Source organism: Neodiprion virginianus, chromosome 5, assembly GCF_021901495.1.
Source record: "Neodiprion virginianus isolate iyNeoVirg1 chromosome 5, iyNeoVirg1.1, whole genome shotgun sequence".
Classification (NCBI taxonomy): Eukaryota; Metazoa; Arthropoda; class Insecta; order Hymenoptera; family Diprionidae; genus Neodiprion; species Neodiprion virginianus.
Window position 1 is genome coordinate 18842693 of NC_060881.1, and position 20074 is coordinate 18862766.

Genomic DNA, 20074 nt, shown 5'->3' on the forward strand with positions numbered 1-20074 from the left:
ATGAGACTTGGAATTTTTTATCATCGAGATGCAAGTGACCGTGGGAAAATGATTCGGTGTTTAATCAACCGAAAAATCACCGTACAAGGTATGTTAAAAGATAATATTAGAAATGCCGTTACAGGAAAATGGGAAGGGAAAAATTTGTAAACTTTTTATACATTATTTCAATGCTAAGAGTATTTTCATTCGTCTCTTCAAGTCACTCGCAAAATTATCGAATAAATTTTAATTCACGTACATTTTTAATATGATTTTCAAATGCACAATTTGGTCTACCGTTCTTTTTTCGATCTTATAATCGAATGAAGCCAATTTATCGAACATATTATCTTGTATCGTACATGGAATATCGATATTTATGAAAATTTGTATAATTTTGGAACTGTTGTTCAATCCAAAATTTTTTCTACTCAAACATTTTTCAGAACACAGTCAAGTTTCTTTTTTTTTCTTTCTTGCGGCAGTTTCCAGAATTCAGATTCCCGTCTAGACTATCAAATTTCCAAAACTACTCCGTTGAAAAAATATCATCTCAACGACTTCGAAAACAATAAAGATTTCGTAAAAAAAAAAACAAGATGTGATCTTTCAACTGTTGTTACATATCCTGCAAAAATTACATCACCAGTAAATCAATCGTTTTTTTCGTGTTCCAGTTTTTGTTCTACCTCCGGAATATTCAAAAAACTTGACTTTTTCATGATTTTATGAATTCTATTGGCATTAATTAATGTTGAACGAAATGATATCATAAATTATAAAAATTAACTCCCATGCATTAGACAAATCGGTAAATTCACCAGCAATTGTCGTTGTGATTTTGCAATCTAACGTGAAATTTCGACGGTTATTTACTCTGTAATTCATACAGCTTTTAGTGAAAAGTAAAATAATCAAATCAATTCTGGCAATATATTTTCAAAAACTGCTGAAATTTATACACTCTTTTCTCCCAAAATCCGCTGTTTCCCTCATATTCCAAAAAAATTAAAAATTCTGTTCACACTTTCACCGAAAACCCTGATATTCTTTCGAAATGAATATCGATAACGAAAGATATAAACCTGATTTGGAAGTTTTGTTTTTTTTTCAAGACTTATTAGAAGGTATATCGATCAACAAATATTACAAAATAATGAGTGGGTTCAAGAACAAATCAATTTTCATTGTAATAGATATTTGAATATATTCAAAAAAAAAAAAAAAATAGTTCGGAAAAACAGGACTTCAAACGAATGAAAAGAAATTTTAAAAAAATCCAAAATTTAACTGAACCTCGATAATTGGCGCTCGAACGCAATTTCGACTATAAAAAAATCTTCTAATCAGTGGAAAATCCCCAGCTTCCAGACCCCTTCGAACTGCAGGGTCCCCAATTGGGTTACAGTTTATATATATATATATATATGTATACAATATATACGTTGCTTATGTCCATAGTTATACATAAGTGTATGCCTAGTTAAAATCTTGGAACGAACCTTCAATCGAACGTCAACGCTCGGGTCACGTCCTGCTCCAGATGACATCGTCACGTTTCAAAACAAAACGAGAAACCACGGCACAAAACTTTTTTTTTTATAGACGAAGCGAGAGGAAAAAAAACACTCTAGAATACCTCGAAACTCAACGAGTCGAGGGAACTGCAGGAGTTTAAAATCAACAGACCGTTACTGTATAGTTTAATTTTACTTCCAATTAATACCGGCACAGTATTCACACAAGCACAAATATTTTCAAACGCATTTTTTGGCTGTGACAGAATTATTCACCGTGAAATGAAAAAAAAAAAAAAAAAAAAAAAACACTAAACGCCGACACACGAACCGCAGTAAAGAGAAGCACAAGAATATATATATTGTTATAATCCGGTGACTGCACGATGACACTTTTCAAATTACGTAAAATAAAACAATCCGTACGACGAAGCAAAAGTTTCGTAAATACGAAATATCTAATAACACATTTCAAACTAACCACGGTGGGAGAGTAAACTTTTTGCGCGGGAGTTTCGAACTCGCTTTCAAATTCAAAATTGAATCGAGATTGTTTCCCGCCACTTTCCGTCCGTTCTTCGTTTGTTCGAGAAAAAGCTTCGCGTTCCGAGTTCAAACGGTCGAGGAAAATATCGAATTCGAATTTTCAAATTCTCAACAACCCTCGCCGCGTCGATTCGCCACCGAGGGGCGCTTCATTTCCGGAATGGCGAATCGTCGTCGCTCCGACTCATCTCATTCAACGCACGTTCACAGGTTTCTGGTACAGCTCTGATTCCACCGCGCGTTTCAAACATCGACGTCCGCTCGGCGCTCCCGACGCCAACCGACTGTCACGTTCATGATTCCGAGACGTTTAACGACGCCGCTCGCCCGTCACGCCACTCACAATGAGTGTTGCCGGGCCTCAGGAGCTCGAGTTTTACTCCGCGCGATTTTATGTTGCGCCTTTACTCGCTTACTCGTGGTGTACACTGTACACGTACCCATGAAATCTGCATACACGATTGAACTTCCTTTGATTGGGAGGGGAGGAGGTATGTGCGTGTCGGTCACGTCGTGTGAGGGGAAATTTTAGGTATAAGGCAATAATTGATTTATGTCTATATTTGTGTGTTGTAGAACCAACGCTGCTACTCTTGATTTTACATAAATATCCTTTCTTCGCATTTATAACGCGTATTGATGTGTATTGAAATTTTTTTTTTCAATAAGGTGTATATTCACTCACCATAAATCGAAGCCGACAATATCAGTTGAACGGAGGCTGGAGTGGAAAATTTTTACAATGCAATTGGCCAGCTCTCTGTACCTCAATAGTGAGAATTTAATCACTTGCACCGTCAAACCTGATTAGTATTTTCGTAGTTCTTCTTTTTTTAGTATCCAGAGTTTTGATTTTCGTGTATTTGATTGCAAAAGAATAAAGAATAATAATAATAATTTTGCAATGGTAAATTATCAATTATTACGTAGTATTGATTGTTGATGTATTCAAATTTATACGTACTCAACATCGTTACCTTGCAATTCGATACAAAATAGGCAATAACTACTTTTAACTAATTCTTTCTTTGTAAATTCTGTATTTCGCGCTTCGGCGTACGCTAATAAGGTACTTGGACGACAACGATCCCGACCACCGAGGGACCGATAGCTACCGTTTTCAGCTCTCGACGACTTCATACTATACTGGCTACCCGGGTGCACTTGTCTTGCTACCGGGGTAGCATCCACCCGAACCTTCCGCATCGCCTCGACTGCCGGCGAACAGGGAGCTAAAAATCCCCCCGACGGCCGAGGGCACCGCTCCTCGAGGAGGAACCAGCCGCCCGCTTTATCGGACGCCGTAAGGATGGCACGAAGGGCAGACCGTAGCCTGCCGTCTTCCGACCCCAAACCACTACGTCCAGATTGATAAAGCCATCGTTCCGAGGATCGACGCAGCCTTCCTGTCGGCAAGAACTAATCACGCGAATCATGGTCCACGGTTTTGAGTTGCGTTAAGCCGCCGTATGACTGCATGATCTCCTTGAAGAAATCCCCAATGATAGGCAACCTGGACAGTAAACTGAAGCAGCTATTAAATCGTACGAGTTGGTGTCAATGACGAAATCACGAGCAGCACTTTACGCCACATCTAGCGGTAATCTTCGAAAACGCATGAGGTCAACCAACCAATCAAAGGGAAAAAGAATTACCTCACGGCAGCGAATCCGAATTTCCGAATCCTCCCGATATAAGCTCTCGATACTTCTCCTCTACCGCTTCCGTTTCTATCGTACTACCGTCTTTCATCCCGCTACCGTTTCATTATTACTATCGTTTTGCTCTACTGTTAGATTCTTCCTGTAAATTTAAGTTCTTTTCGTCCTTCCTGTTTTCCCTTGTTCAATATAATAAGTTTTATTTAAATTAGACTCAGTATTGTGTGCCTGAGATCGTCTGTTAAGGTAAGGTTTTTGCCTTTGTATTGCATCGTTACGAAGTTGCTCATAATTTCTATTCTTTTCCTATGGTATTTATCGACTGTATGTGATTCATGGTCAACGGCTTTGAGTTGCGTTAAGCCGCCGTGTGACTGCATGATTTCAGTAATTAATAATTTCCGTGTCTGAGCGACCTCGTAACTGCCGAATAATTAATTCTTTTGTATTTATGAATTTCTATTGGTCTGCTTCTGTAGTCTCTATCGTATTTTGAGCCCTGTTGGCTTTACCTTTCGTCTCATAATTATTTGTAACAGTAGGGTGCCTTATATTTTATTTCTGTTATTGCTTGTTATACTTTTATTTATTTTCGTGCCTATCGTATCGTATATCGAGTTCCTTGGAGTACAGACGAGCGTAGAATCAGCCTCTAAATATTACCGCACCTTTTTCTATTCTATTTGCAATTTTATATTATTTTTGCCTGTTATTCCTTTCTCTGTATCTTGTCAAGTTAAGTTCTGCGTATTATTCTTGATCCTTTTGTACTGCGGTGTATTTAGTGTATTTCTTTATTTTGTGAACTCTCCGAAATTCTCACTCTCTCATAATTCTGTACTTTGTATTGTCTCGAAAGTTATGTTTATTACGATCCGTAATTATTGTGAACTATTGATTCTATCGCTTATGAATAACTCTACCGAAAATTATCTAATCGATCGTTTACGCTACCGATTGTGTAAATTGTTAATGAATGTCAATCTTTCGTACTGGTTATAATCTATGGTAAATTCGTCGTATTATCCACCGAGCTATCGTTACTTCGTTTTCTACCGATTAAGCGATTGTAGTAAAGTTCTCACTCTCGTTTTTAATTGACAGAATAATAATTTCCCTAGCGTCGTTTGCAACTTGGGTAAGATCACGTCGCCCAGTGACGAATAGTTTTAAGTAAATTCTTACATTACATCGCTTCTCCCGACCTACGTTCATTTTTCTCTGTTAACTGCCGTCTCTCGTTTCAAAGCTACCGTTTAATTCTATTCTACCGAAATTATTGTGAACAACGATTGCTTATTTTATTAACTACCGCTATCGATACCATTTCATTTGCCTGTCTCAACCCTGTAACCTTATCGACGATATATGATCGATTGACCTGTTAATTTTTCCTGACTTGAGTTCATTCTTCATTTCATTATTTTCTTTAATTCTGTAATTATTGTTGTTGAATGCCGCCACTCTGCCAGTTCGTGTGAGTACCTGAGCCTAGCCAGCCGTACAACGGGTTCTCTGTTTATTTTTCGTACGGTTTCGTGTTATTTTTGTTAATTCGTATTATTGTTTGAAAATCGACGCTAACGCGTCTGGCGCCCAACGTGATTGATTTTGTTATAGTTTAATGTTCTGAATAAGTGGAGAATCGCGCCAAAGTGTCAACGGTAAGTCCTCATCTGAGGATAATAGCATTTAGCGTTACAACCTACACAAAAACGTCGTCTAGGTTACTTGGTACTTCCATTTCGTCAATTTCAATGTTCGTTTATTACTCCTTCTCTCTTGAATTCGGTAATTATGATTTGGGGGACAGAATATTTACGTTTAATGTGGAAAAAGAACATTGAAAAAAGAAAATTTTCATACGCAAGAATTTAATTTACTCAAACATCTGACATAGTGCTCAAGTTTTGACAATTTGACGTTTCTTTCTGTACAATCATTTCTTTTATAAAAATTTGAATAATTATCAAATCGTATCAGCAGACTAATGGGCTATACAGTATTATTGTTATTATATTCATCGCGAAAAATAAGACGAAATCAGATCAAATCGCATGAATCAACATGTCGAACATGTCGATAGAAGCCTCTCGATATTTCGACAGGATGAAGTTTCAGTCTTTTACATGTACGTTTTTTTTTGCTTCTCTTTGCATTTTATTTACATGTTTACTTGATTGTCTTTTCTTTAAATATTACGACGGTGCGAAAATTTGTAAAAATTCCCTTTCAGCAATAACAGCATCAATTTGAACTGCAGAATTCCTGTCCAGGGATAAAATTTAATTCGTTAGTTTGTCGCATGTGCAGCAAAAGTGTCGCGGATGAGTCGCGGCGAACAAGTTATCATGAGAAATTATTGTTTTTCTTCAAGATCTCAAGGCCTCCGACAATCCTCCGTATACACATATTTACAATACGTAGCTGTCAACGGTGGATTATAGTATGTGGATTGTTGTAATGATTTCTTGCTGCGATTCCAGATCATCGTTTGTGTCTCGTGACTTACAACTGCACAATTTACTACCGGTATTGAAAGAATGTTGCGGACCTCGATTTACAAAGAAAAACAAGTTTTCATTGAGCTCAATCAGCCTAATCAATGATCGTTTCGATTCGCGGCGGTATAGAATGTGATACTAATGAGTTTCCATTTCTGAGAAACCTGCCTTAGGTGTATGATCGTTAAAAACGCTACGAAGCTTTTCAGGCAGAAAGAAAATTTGTACCGATCTAATTGCCGGAATTTTTTAAGTAGAATTTTCATTCCTGTCAAGGAAATCTGCAACGGTAATCAGCTGAAAAGGTAGCAAGTAAATTTCGAAAAAAATGTCCACTTTTGTTCAATTTCACGAAAAATCTAACGTTAAGCATCTTGTTTTATTTTAAAAAATACGAAAACGAAGATCTTTATTCGTTGCCAGTTTTTAACGATCACTTCCATATCACTTGTCATAAACTTTGAAACTGCAGCCATGTTGACTCGTCATGGAAGACGGACTCGAAAAATTTACCCGATACAATGCCTACGCCCGAATCCCCGTCGAGACACAAAAAAGGCTTCTCCTCAGGTGTGTCAAATATAATTTTCATCACCGCTGCAGGAGATGAGACAACCGTCTATTCACGCTAATTATAAACCATTAAATACATTGCTTGTATTTGCTTGGAATGAATAATGAAAGTTGATTCAGAATTTCTCTGCGCAATGTGAAACATGTTTGTTCAGTAAGTATTTTATTTTTATCCTACTATTAAACGCTAATTTAAAGCGGTTAACATACGTACGGCTTCAAGAGCATTTTTATCAAGCCGATTCACAGTTTGAAAAACTTGATGTCATTATAATATTAATCTAGTTAATATGAGATAAAATTTTGGTTTAATTTTTTTGTTTCAACCTTGCATTTCTGTTCAATATAAATAATAATCGAACTTCGGGTAGAATAGAAGAAATGTAGTTTCGTTATTGTTTCGCTCCGAACGATTATAATTATTTTCAAGTATTTTCTTACTTATTTTATAAATTTAATTTGCGGCATCGTTCCCCTTCACTAATTACGGTGCAAGTGTAATTGATCGCAAACGATCGTTAAACGCGTTCAACATTTTACTCGGATTTTCGCAACAAACCTAATTATTTATATATTTATATTTATGTAACAGACTCGCGAGAACAGAATTTTATACAGAGTAATCGCGATATTCAGGGGAAAAAACCATATTTCGTAATTCGCTGTAAACTCAAGGATATTTGATCCCATGGGAACCTCACGCATGCCAGCGGGATGCGCCATGATGTGAAAGTGAAACAAGAAAGTATAAAAATGCTCAACGCGCAGAGAAAAAAATGCGGTTGGAATGAAACCAAATTTGAACGAATAGATTCATTCGCCATGGGACACCGAGTGCATGTTCGATCACAGAAAACGTCGGTTATTTCGATTGTGTTACCGCCGTTAACGCGGTTCACTGCGCCTTCGAAACAACCGCAGCCATTTAAGCTTAAGTGTGTTTTCTTGCGTGCACGTTTCTCTGTCTCCATTTTATTTTATATCGATTGAATTTTATCATCAGAAAAATCATTATCCGCAGATGGGTAGCTATAATTAAACGGATCAACGACCAGTCTTGAACTAACGGTGGATTTGAAACTAACCCATGATTAACACAGTAGAGAGAAAAAACCGCGCGAATGAAAAAAAAAAAACCGTTTCATATCAGATATTTGATGTAAAAAAATATTCGTCGAATTCGCTGGATAAATGTTGATTTTTCAGGCCTGCATTCATCGAAAGTGCAACACCAAAGCATACCAATGATTCTTGCCATCTTTTTCAGTCGGATAAAATCGTCTTCGACGAATTTTTAGTACGAAAAACGATTCTGTTGACAAAATAAAATTGCAAGTGAGCCGCGCAACGGTTTTCACGCTGGTTTCGTTCCAGCGTTCCTAATTCAATTCCACCCTTCCAATGTTCTACTTTATTCAATTGTTTGCTCAATTTTCAACAAATCTACGTTATTTGAACAACCAAAATCCATAAATCGTTTCTGTTCAAGAAATTTCCCCCAATAATTTCACATTGGTGAATTTTCATTGAGTAAAGCTTGTTCGTGAAACTAAAAACAAAAAGTCTAGCAATATAAATAAGCGAATGAAAAATCGATCTATCGGTCGATTTCAAACCTGCACGTATTACGAATACCGGGAATTATAAAGAGGCGAATTTCGCACGGTTATCTTCAGTTACCTACCGACGCGATGAAAGATCAGCGCGGTGACTGATTCGGCAGATGGAACGGCTCGTTCTTTCCTCCTCCTGCTCCTCAGTTTTTGTTTTTTATCGTGTATCTTTCGTTACGCTCGGAGCACTGAAACGTATACGTATATATTGCAGAATGTAAAAACTATCCTCCGCTCTCACAGCCAATCATCGTTTCCCCGATTGTCATTCTTTCTTCATTCTCTCTTCGTATCCGTTTTTCTTGATACATTTCTTTCAATTTGTTAATTATTCGAATTTACATTTTCCGTTTTTTTCTTCGTTATAACGGAAATTAGGTGTCTCACTGTTCAGGTTAAAAACAAATTAAAAATTTAGAACACTCATAATTATAATATAATCAATCTATTTCAAAAACCAAATTAATATCCGCATATATAATCCATTCAAACTTTATGTAGCAAGAAAGGAAGAATTTTTCTTCATCTATTTTGTATCTCGTACAAGATGAATTAAAAAATTTCGAAGTTAGTAACTAGTCAAAGAAATATATTTTTAGCAAGATCGTGACAGCTGCAAAAAATAAGCAACACAAGAGTGACAATATTTCCCAGCTTTGAAAATGCCTACAGTCTTATAATAATAACGAAATTATATTAATTAATCAAGAAATAAATGAAAGAAATGAAAGAATCGCTGATCATTGTCACCTGATTAATATAATAAATCATTTTCTTCAAACCAAACTTGAGAGAATGGAAAAATTGTCTCTTGGCAATTGTCGAAAATATGTTACAAACTTCGGTTCGAAACGAGCTAATGAACAACGAATTGGCATGACGTGATGTAAAACTTAAAACCCAAAAACACCAGCATCGAAAGAACAGTCTACGATCGTACGAGAAGTTTTTGTAAAACTTGGATTTTCCAAATAAATTATTCACCATACATTTTTAACTTAATTTCTACTTGAAAAACAATAAAAAATTCATCCTTTTTCCAGAGCGATTCCTCGTATGTTTCACATCCGTAAATTGCATTTAGAAGATAGCCAGAGTGAAAAAATGAAATTCTATGTATGGTATTCTGATGAGCAATGGCCGGAAGTCCACGCGGCGTACGTGTACATATTCGCATACACATAGATACTTGTGAGAATTCAGTTCATTCATTTCGTTCACCATAAAAGTTCAATCGCCTTATTGTGAAAGGCCTCAGAACGTTGATAAACTCCCTAGGAATTGGTATGGCGCGCGTCTTAATCGAGACTCGTGATTGCGACAATTGCCGGGAGTTGACTCTGCGATTGAACTCAGCAGGAACGAAGTGACGTCACTGCGTGAACCGTATGCAAGAAGCAGGCGTGGCAAACGGGAATGGAATACGTCTGTATATAAAGAACTAGGAAATATACGCATGCGGCAAATAAATAAATATGCGAACGAAACCCTCAATTTTCACATTTACTAAAATCGATTAAAATCATCAATACTCAGCTGAATGTGTTAATAAATCGTCTGTTCCATTTTTATAGGAATCAGTTTGTCAACTAGACCGTAATGTTTTTCATCGGACATTTTTTATGGTCATGTATAATTATGCATCTCAGATTTACCTTGGTAAAATAGTACATATAATTGCATACATTTCAACATGTTTATCCGACATCTTTTTACACATATGTCAATTGGAACTGATGATGAAATCTGGTTTAAAGATACCGAAAAATTTATCAATAAATTTAACGAAACTGAAAATTCCTCGAATAAATAGCATTTAGATGTTAAATGGCGTGTCCGAAGTCTTTTTATACGTCTACTTCCGGTTACGAATGAGCCTGGAGTAAATAAGATATGGACGCGGAAGATAGTCCGTATTTGATTATACGGGGCTGGAAAGAGGCCGCGATACTAGGTGGAGTTAGTCAAGTGAACTGACATGAGCAACGAGTAATTAGCTCTTACTTTTTGAAGGGCTGCGTTGGTGTCTCCTTACGCGATGTCGAAGGTGTTTACCCATCGGAACGGTGAAAAGTCAATTTAACGACGAATTGAACGACGCGGGATGACCTCAAAAGCGACCAAAATAAGGTTTCCAGAAATTCAAAACGGCTCGTTGACCAAGCAAGTTGAAAAGATGGGTTGAATCACGCAACGCTAACAGCGAAGCACTCGAAAATTCTATGAAAGGTAGAAAGAATTTGAATGAATTGACATAGTTTCAAATTACGCAATTCTTTTGTTCACGATTACTTCGTTAGACTTCGAAAATTTGAAAAATCGACTCTGTGAGTCTAAAAAAAAATCAAATTTACTAGACAGATGTTGAAAAAAAAAACGTCGAATATTACATTCAATTGCTTAAAGCAAATTGAAAGGGATTCGAAAAACGTCAAGAAACTAATTTACTAGTTTCGAAAAAACTCCATGTTATTAAAGTCCAAACACGGTGAAGGATTTAAGACTACCTCTGGCGATTGGAAAAAACCACTTCAAGTAACTCGAAAAGAATCTGAAAGTTTACAAGGAAATAGAAATAATCTCAATTCGTGATTCCAAAGACGTTCAAAAATTTTGAATACTCTCAAGCGACTTTGAAAAATCTCGAAAAGAGTTTCGAATCCTAAAAAAATTGTCATCAAATGCTCTAGTGTTCAATTCTGTTCAAAAATATCTGTTTTAAGTTGCATAAAATTCCGAGTACAGATTTTCAACAAGAAACAATACAACTGTATTTTGGTAAAAGTGAAGGAGAATTGCATGTCAGAATTTGTTTCAAAAAAAAAAAAGTCACAAGGAATTTCAGCTGATTGTGAGTTTTACAAACAAACATTTTTACGGATTCCAAAAACTCTCTCTCTCTCTTCTCGCTAATTTTTGCCGTTCTACCATCGATGTACGAATCAATTTAGACAAGTGATTCGTGAAATACGGCAATAATCCCCATATCGGAAAGTGAATAGAACTTAAAATAAGAGAACGTTCGCGGTTGACCGCCGTGTTCTAAAATTGCGGTGAGTTAACAGCTGCTGTCTTTAGAGGCATTCGCGTCGCGTTCGTGAGTTTGACAATGCCGGGATTTATTTCTCATGAGCTGCGTTTGTTGGCAGGATAGAAATTCACCTACCCGCCATACCTGAACGTACATTGCGGTATTTCTTGAAAATAAATTTGTGACCAGGCGGTTTAGAGTACCGATTTGCCCAATTGTACATTGACACTTCTTTGTCATCTGCAGAGCTAATTTTCTGGTTTGTGGAAACCTTGAATTCAGACGACGCCATCCGGTGGTAAATATACTCAACACCAAATCGGGTGTACTTATAAACGCAATTTTCTATCCGATATTACACTTCAGATTTCACTAAAGTTTTCCGTGCCTTGATATTTATCAAATTGGACAGTTTAAGCGATCAGCTGTTACTATTTACGCCGCCATATTGTCGTAAGAATATCTGGGACGTACGGTTGGGTCAAAGTTGCTCAAGAACATGACGAAAGAAAGAATCAAAAAAAGTAACTGTAGCTAGTCAAGTTAAATCTCGTTTAAAGAAGTTCATAATCTAATCCAGAAAAGATTTAAAAACACTGAATTCAATTGTATAAACATCTTGCTATTAACATCGTTGGAGGAATCGTGCACTATTCTACTATTTTTTCATCAAAACGTTGATAGAGTTTGTCTGATTCTAATGAAAATTGGTAGCTTATTTTGTTAATAAACAATTCCTATACAAAACTCGACAGAAGCAAATTTTTATTTTTTTTTTTTGAACTGGTGAGTTGACAAATTGTTGGTTTCCGGTGCGAATATCATAGAATAACGTGATTTCCGTGACTTTTTCAATACAATCAAGTGTTCGCGTGTTATATTTTGTGTTTGAATATTTTTTGTCATGTCGCAAGGACTATTTTAGTCAGATAAAATTATACGCTACATCCATGCTAGTTTTTAAACCATTTTACACCTGTCACATATTTGTTCCAACACTTTTCCAACACGCCTGATGTATATTTCTATTTGCCTCGGATCTGACAAATCGTACGAAAAACTAGTAATAACAGTAAAAATGTAAAAGGCGATCTAAAAAAGTGGCCAAAATTACACATTCAATACACAATATCATTTGAATCGCAAAGAACCGCGCCTATATTCTGCAAGCGGACTGGCAGTGAATACGAAACAGGCAAAATAGGCATTCTAGCCTCTCCTTATATCCTCACTTCTCAGTATCAGCTGCGAGCCGTTTCGGCACCGTGTATTATAATCCGTGTTTATTCTCCGTAGGCACTCACGTACTCAAGAGGCGTACCTATGCGGTTTGACGCGTCATTCTTGTACCCGCTGCGTGTACGGTATGACTCGATAAAAGACGTGCAACTAGTCGCGAGTGAGTCTTGCCTTCTGGAACGCGACTGAATCACTGTTGAATTGCAGCTCCTTACGCAAATTGACCCCTTCTATTATCCGCACAATATTCACGCCGAGGAAAATTTCATCCGGCCTTCTTTTATGTACGCGATCTCGTATTTTTTATTTTACATATTACGTCACAACTCGTCTTAAACTTCCGCTGCGAAATGTCTTCGGTACTCTTCAATAATAATTCTTTTCTTTTCTTGTTCATAACTTTCTCGTAAGTACCGTGTCTTCGGCTCTAAATTCCATCTTTTTTTTTTTTTTTTTGTCCCCTTTTGAAGGAATCGCAGGATGTCGAGAGCTTTTTAAGGGTCGAACCGTCAAAATACGGGATATTATGGTGTTGAGTGCAACGTTTCGTCACCGAATCCGGGCTCTGGATGGAATCGGAAAGGAGAAAAATTGCCTCAATTTCCGAGCACTCAGCTGCTGTAGTCGTATTGGGAAAGCTGTATAACTAATTAGTATTTGTCAGAAAAGCGGATGTAAACTTAGAGTGGAAAAACGTAATACGAAGACCGAATAATAACAAGACCCGGGTAGAGAAATTGTCTCGATATTCACCGCGGTTATTCCTTCTTCGGTTATCAGTATTGACTGAATTCGTTATTGAATTTCTTTTATCCTTGGTTTTTATTGCGATATTTGATCCTTCTTCGTTTATGCATTTTAATCTTTCTGCCATTGCGTCGTGAAATATTTTTTAAAAATGAATGATATTCCAAGCAAATTCCCAATACAGGATTTTCGTTTCTTTTTTTTTTCGCTTTCAACGTGTTGCTATAACGCTGCATATTATTAATAAATGTATTTTCAGAATCCTGGTTCGCGTTCGCGATTGCTGGTTATCTTAACTTGTGTATATACATATAGTACGCATTCGTATCCTAAGTACATGCAGCTTGACTGGATCGTCTTAACTGCAGCTACTACAAAAATACGCACACATATTTACTTGTGCATAGATGTATGTACTCGTATGAAGCACTTGTATACAGTAAATATGGGCGCATTCAACCGGGGAAAGAAATTTCTCCGAAATATAAAGAACAAACGACACAAAAAGCTCGTTGTCCAAACTACTATATTCCATGCACTGAGGATAAATTATTCTTGATGTGAACACGGCATGTGAACGCTCATAGAAAAAAATCTCGACGCTATATCACAGTTTACTTCGCATGAAAATTGTACGTCAGGAATCTAACTTTCTTCTCATTACTAATCGGGTATTATTTTTTTTCATTAAAAATGACTTTTCTAACCTCCGATGAATCTCTATAGTTCGCTGAATTGTACATGAGAAATTTTCCAAACATATATATATATATACTTTTTCGAATTTTTGCTGCAAACTTTAGTTGAATACTGGAAAACAGATCTAATGTTTGTACATTTTTCAAGGTTAACAAAACAAAGTTTTCACTAGTAGTAGTTTCAATAAAGATCGGACCCAGATAGTTTTGTTTTCATTGGCATTTCATATTGTTGATCTGATTCTACACAGTGTTCTATAAAGTGATTAGCTGTATATGAAGATGGCAAAAATCGTGATTATTAAAATTACTACGTTTATCGGATTCGACAAAATTATTTTTGTACAATATTTACAGTACACGCCGCTTATCGAATAATCGACGCAAATATACCAAGAGTGTAATATAAAACTATTCCAATAAATTTTAGATTCACAAGACTGTTTTTCAAAATACTTGTAAGCAACATAATATAATACGTTATAGTCGATATTCTTCAAGTCGGAAATATAATAGTCAACCTGAATTTTTCTGTAACGTAACTTTAACGAAGAGTAGAATAATAATGAAGAATTTCATAACCTCAAAACGATGCAAGGAAAAACAGCTGAAACCGAAGTCATTCCGTCAGCTGACTTTTAGTCGACCCTGGCATCGAAATTAACCGGATGTAAAACTGGATGCGATGAATTAATTAATTATACCAACGAAGACAATGACGAGTGTCTGGGATCGGTATTTTTCATTCTTTTTTTTTCTCTAGCGGCAATCGGACGTCCGTGACTGACGCGATGAATCAATGCGGATGCAGCAGGGCGTGTAGCCTATGCTATAATATACACACTTTAACTCGGATGACATGGTCGTCAAGTCCATTACGAATTCCTGAAATTGATTTGTCAATTCGTCCGCACTCAACGTCAACGATCAAAGTCTCCGTCACTGTTCAATTTCCAAGACGTTATAAATAGTTTCCGCAGTTCATATATTGTATTGTAAAATCGGTTACCTGCTTTAAAAAAAATATAATACCCCCTCATAGAAGAAGGACTTTTTTTTCTTGTGCAACCGATCATCAGTCGTTGTTTCAATTTCCCGATTATTGATAGGTTAGGATATTCAACTATACGGAAGAAAAGCCTTAATAATTTTTTAATTAGTAGTTCAAAGGACATCTAAACAATACTCTTTTCCTCACTGTACGCGTTATTATCCTATGATAATCGCATTCAAATTTCCTTGCAATGGAAGCTTTTTTTTGTGAAAAGATGGACATCGTAACAACAAAAAAGCAGTCCGTAGATTAATTTGGAACTTTGCAGCTTCCGAAAAATTTTTTCCTGAAAAATTCTCATTTTTCATACTTATTTACACCACAGAGAGTTACAATAAACTTTGAAACTGACATATTTTACTGACTGCGTTTGACTTGTTGTATTTGGGTGAATAAGGTGCAAAATATGACTGTGCAATTAGTTTGGTAATTAAATGCACAAAATTTTCTTTACATATTATATGGAACGTAAGATTCTGACAAGGAAAGTGAAACACAATTGCTTACTTATTGCGAAAATATAAATTTACTCGAGTTATGAACTGTTGCAGCGTTGTCTGAGAAGCAAATATTTACACAGCATATATTTGCGCGACAATCATACTTCTGTTATATACACTTCGAACATACATGATATGCAAATATACGTATAATGCTATTCTCTCTTGTTGTCTTGCTGTGGTATGTAAAAAAATTGCTATTCATTTAGATATAAATTCTACAATTCGTGGAACAATATGTCTTATTGCATCTTTTTTTTTTAATGAAATTACAATCATACACATAATATAAATATGAATATTTAAAAATTATCAACCTTCGACAATACCACCGACAAATCATAAGGATACAATCACGAAACAGCTGTTAAAACTACAATTCTCATAATCGTTCTCTTACAATTTTCATGAACACAATCAGAGCTATTTCAAAATGTTTACGCTGTCAACTATATATATTTGAAATCACGCTACCAATTATCTATTCTATCAATTATACACGAAATTGTGATATTTGAAGGATTGAACATAAAAATCACCATCTTTTAAGACAAATTTTCAAAATGTTAATAGTGATTATTCCAGGCATTTATTTTCCGATGAAAAGGTTTCGCGAGCAGTGAATTTGTAAGTTCGAATATTGATGGCAGGATAAGTATATGTGTATGTAGGTATTTTCAAACTGAAGGAAAAAAGATTGGAGATGCCGGGGATTGAACCCGGGGCCTTTCACATGCAAAGCGAACGCTCTACCACTGAGCTACATCCCCGCACGTGATAACGATGAAAACCTGTTGGGCATCGAATTTGTCGTTCCGAGAATTTCGAAAACTACATGGAAGAAGAAAAAAACTGGAGATGCCGGGGATCGAACCCGGGGCCTTTCACATGCAAAGCGAACGCTCTACCACTGAGCTACATCCCCGCACGTGATAAAGATGCAAACGTGTTGGGCATCGATCTTATCGTTCAGAGAATTTCGAAAACTACATAGAGAAAGATAAAAAACTGGAGATGCCGGGGATCGAACCCAGGGCCTTTCACATGCAAAGCGAACGCTCTACCACTGAGCTACATCCCCGCACGTGATGACGATGCAAGCCTGTTGGGCATCGAATTTGTCGTTCAAAGAATTTCGAAAACTACATAGAAGAAGAAAAAAACTGGAGATGCCGGGGATTGAACCCGGGGCCTTTCACATGCGAAGCAAACGCTCTACCGCTGAGCTACATCCCCGCACGTGATAACGATGTAAACCTGTTGGGCATCGATATTGTCGTTCTGAGAATTTCGAAAACTACATGGAAGAAGAAAAAAACTGGAGATGCCGGGGATCGAACCCGGGGCCTTTCACATGCAAAGCGAACGCTCTACCACTGAGCTACATCCCCGCACGTGATGACGATGCAAGCCTGTTGGACATCGAATTTGTCGTTCAAAGAATTTCGAAAACTACATAGAAGAAGAAAAAAACTGGAGATGCCGGGGATTGAACCCGGGGCCTTTCACATGCGAAGCAAACGCTCTACCGCTGAGCTACATCCCCGCACGTGATAACGATGTAAACCTGTTGGGCATCGATATTGTCGTTCTGAGAATTTCGAAAACTACATGGAAGAAGAAAAAAACTGGAGATGCCGGGGATCGAACCCGGGGCCTTTCACATGCAAAGCGAACGCTCTACCACTGAGCTACATCCCCGCACGTGATAAAGATGCAAACGTGTTGGGCATCGATCTTATCGTTCAGAGAATATCGAAAACTACATAGAGAAAGAAAAAAACTGGAGATGCCGGGGATCGAACCCGGGGCCTTTCACATGCAAAGCGAACGCTCTACCACTGAGCTACATCCCCGCACGTGATAACGATGTAAACCTGTTGGGCATCGATATTGTCGTTCTGAGAATTTCGAAAACTACATGGAAGAAGAAAAAAACTGGAGATGCCGGGGATCGAACCCGGGGCCTTTCACATGCAAAGCGAACGCTCTACCACTGAGCTACATCCCCGCACGTGATGACGATGCAAGCCTGTTGGGCATCGAATTTGTCGTTCAAAGAATTTCGAAAACTACATAGAAGAAGAAAAAAACTGGAGATGCCGGGGATTGAACCCGGGGCCTTTCACATGCGAAGCAAACGCTCTACCGCTGAGCTACATCCCCGCACGTGATAACGATGTAAACCTGTTGGGCATCGATATTGTCGTTCTGAGAATTTCGAAAACTACATAGAGAAAGAAAAAAACTGGAGATGCCGGGGATCGAACCCGGGGCCTTTCACATGCAAAGCGAACGCTCTACCACTGAGCTACATCCCCGCACGTGATAAAGATGCAAATGTATTGGGCATCGATCTTATCGTTCAGAGAATATCGAAAACTACATAGAGAAAGAAAAAAACTGGAGATGCCGGGGATCGAACCCGGGGCCTTTCACATGCAAAGCGAACGCTCTACCACTGAGCTACATCCCCGCACGTGATAACGATGTAAACCTGTTGGGCATCGATATTGTCGTTCTGAGAATTTCGAAAACTACATGGAAGAAGAAAAAAACTGGAGATGCCGGGGATCGAACCCGGGGCCTTTCACATGCAAAGCGAACGCTCTACCACTGAGCTACATCCCCGCACGTGATAGCGATGTCAACCTGTTGGGCATCGATATTGTCGTTCTGAGAATTTCGAAAACTACATAGAGAAAGAAAAAAACTGGAGATGCCGGGGATCGAACCCGGGGCCTTTCACATGCAAAGCGAACGCTCTACCACTGAGCTACATCCCCGCGCTTGATAACAGTGAAAAATGTTTCGAGTTCTCCATGAACCGATTTATGGATCCGTTTCAGCTTCGTAAAATCGACGCGACTGCATTCAGTTAGGGCTAAGAAGATACCAGGTTGGACAAAAATTGGTATTTTTGTTAGTTTTGTCACGAGATAGTCGTACATTGTGTGTTCATCAAATTATTAAATAATAAATTATCACACACAAAGTGCAAATAATACTCATATTTTGAAGAACAGCCTGGACATCGATACTACTTGATTTCGAATGGCTTCAAGATGGTGAAAAATTTATTAGGTGATCTGTTCGTCTGATTTTACTCTACGATGCCCCATTTTGCTCAGAAGACTATTTTCTACAAATTCACTGCAACACATTTTTTTCAGTCTCGAATTCAATATTTCCACTACGATTATACATAATCAATATCAGTGCAATGTAAAGACTAAATATTTAACGATACAAATATGATTTTAAAAAAGTGGTTCAGCGCAGATTTTATGGGCTACAGTCTTTCGAATCAAACTAGACATCGTCAAGTAAAACAGACTAATCAAATAGAATTTTAACAATTTAACAAAGAGATTCGAAATGAAGCATCACTATTTAAGCTTTGGTTTACAATTCAGTATTTCCGATTTCTGTAGCTTCAGAAAGATATTTACAGTTTGCTGATATAAACATTTGATAAATACTCAATGTACAACTATCTCATAATAAAATAGTTACAAGTATTCATTTTTGTTGAACCATAACTTCCTTAAGAATAATTTGGTCACACTATCGAATGAAAAATTAACAAAATAACTTCATATTTAAAATACACGATCAGTATTGAAAGTATGAAACTATGAAGTTGATTGATTTGTAGTTCGTGAACAGAATCAATGTGGAATAAAACAAAAAAATCGTAAATCCGAACAAAGAATTTGAAGATGTTATCAACTTAAAAACATCTTCTAAAATGGATTCTCTATAACTGCAAGTAATGTATTCTTCAACAGTAAAATCGGTGTTTAGTTCTTTTTTCTCTATTAAAAACTTTCAATTGTTGAAAGTGTACTTAAAGAATTGGAACTTGCGCATTCCATCTCATCCATTCATGTGCGATCAAGAGACGGTTGAATTAATTTACTAAGGCTCACGTGATGGATCGTTGAAAAAGGAAGGTTTTTCGTGACTTCAAAATGAATTTTCACGAGTTGGGTGGCAAAAAATGAGAATATTTTCATTCCTGACAGTTTATTGAATTTCAGAGAATCTTATAAATTTGAAAAATTAGGTCAATGGCGTTGTACACTAATTCAATGTTTTTGGTGACTCAGATGAATGAATATTTACTTTCGAAAGCGCGTGTTTTAGGTATTTTTGAGGCCGAGGAATCCGATTATGATCATAAAAAATTATTTTTTCCGCACATTCATACAGTTTTGAGTCGTCGAAATTCACGAATTTTACAATCATTTTCTCAAATGGTGTCATAGAACAAACATCCGGCTAACCAGCTAACTATTTTGACCGGCTAATTGTTTTAGCCAGCTAACTTTCAGCTAATTAGCCCAGTTAACCTTCTTGATCAGCCAATTGTAAGCCGGATAAATCGTACAGCACTAGTTTTATAA

At 37.0% G+C, this 20074-nt stretch overlaps 1 protein-coding gene and 14 non-coding genes across 16 annotated transcripts in view; all 15 read right to left on the reverse strand.

The window, feature by feature from the left end:
* LOC124306166 (uncharacterized) overlaps positions 1 to 20074 on the reverse strand; it is a 53929-nt gene that overhangs the window by 24121 nt on the left and 9734 nt on the right. Inside the window, exon 1 of one of the 2 annotated variants that reach the window (XM_046766474.1) lies at positions 1485 to 1781. The exons of the other annotated variant lie outside the window; for it this stretch is intronic. Coding sequence (XP_046622430.1) covers positions 1485 to 1532 — 48 coding nt within the window. The 5' untranslated portion in view covers positions 1533 to 1781. Of the gene's footprint in view, positions 1 to 1484; positions 1782 to 20074 lie in introns of those variants that run through there. 2 annotated transcript variants of the gene reach the window in all.
* Positions 16364 to 16435, reverse strand: Trnaa-ugc (transfer RNA alanine (anticodon UGC)). The gene has a single exon. It is a non-coding gene; the product is annotated as a tRNA-Ala (tRNA).
* On the reverse strand, positions 16519 to 16590 carry Trnaa-ugc (transfer RNA alanine (anticodon UGC)). Its single transcript has one exon. It is a non-coding gene; the product is annotated as a tRNA-Ala (tRNA).
* Trnaa-ugc (transfer RNA alanine (anticodon UGC)) lies at positions 16675 to 16746 on the reverse strand. Its single transcript has one exon. It is a non-coding gene; the product is annotated as a tRNA-Ala (tRNA).
* On the reverse strand, positions 16830 to 16901 carry Trnaa-cgc (transfer RNA alanine (anticodon CGC)). The gene has a single exon. It is a non-coding gene; the product is annotated as a tRNA-Ala (tRNA).
* On the reverse strand, positions 16985 to 17056 carry Trnaa-ugc (transfer RNA alanine (anticodon UGC)). The gene has a single exon. It is a non-coding gene; the product is annotated as a tRNA-Ala (tRNA).
* Positions 17140 to 17211, reverse strand: Trnaa-cgc (transfer RNA alanine (anticodon CGC)). The gene has a single exon. It is a non-coding gene; the product is annotated as a tRNA-Ala (tRNA).
* Trnaa-ugc (transfer RNA alanine (anticodon UGC)) lies at positions 17295 to 17366 on the reverse strand. Its single transcript has one exon. It is a non-coding gene; the product is annotated as a tRNA-Ala (tRNA).
* Positions 17450 to 17521, reverse strand: Trnaa-ugc (transfer RNA alanine (anticodon UGC)). Its single transcript has one exon. It is a non-coding gene; the product is annotated as a tRNA-Ala (tRNA).
* Trnaa-ugc (transfer RNA alanine (anticodon UGC)) lies at positions 17605 to 17676 on the reverse strand. Its single transcript has one exon. It is a non-coding gene; the product is annotated as a tRNA-Ala (tRNA).
* Trnaa-cgc (transfer RNA alanine (anticodon CGC)) lies at positions 17760 to 17831 on the reverse strand. The gene has a single exon. It is a non-coding gene; the product is annotated as a tRNA-Ala (tRNA).
* Trnaa-ugc (transfer RNA alanine (anticodon UGC)) lies at positions 17915 to 17986 on the reverse strand. Its single transcript has one exon. It is a non-coding gene; the product is annotated as a tRNA-Ala (tRNA).
* Positions 18070 to 18141, reverse strand: Trnaa-ugc (transfer RNA alanine (anticodon UGC)). The gene has a single exon. It is a non-coding gene; the product is annotated as a tRNA-Ala (tRNA).
* On the reverse strand, positions 18225 to 18296 carry Trnaa-ugc (transfer RNA alanine (anticodon UGC)). Its single transcript has one exon. It is a non-coding gene; the product is annotated as a tRNA-Ala (tRNA).
* Positions 18380 to 18451, reverse strand: Trnaa-ugc (transfer RNA alanine (anticodon UGC)). The gene has a single exon. It is a non-coding gene; the product is annotated as a tRNA-Ala (tRNA).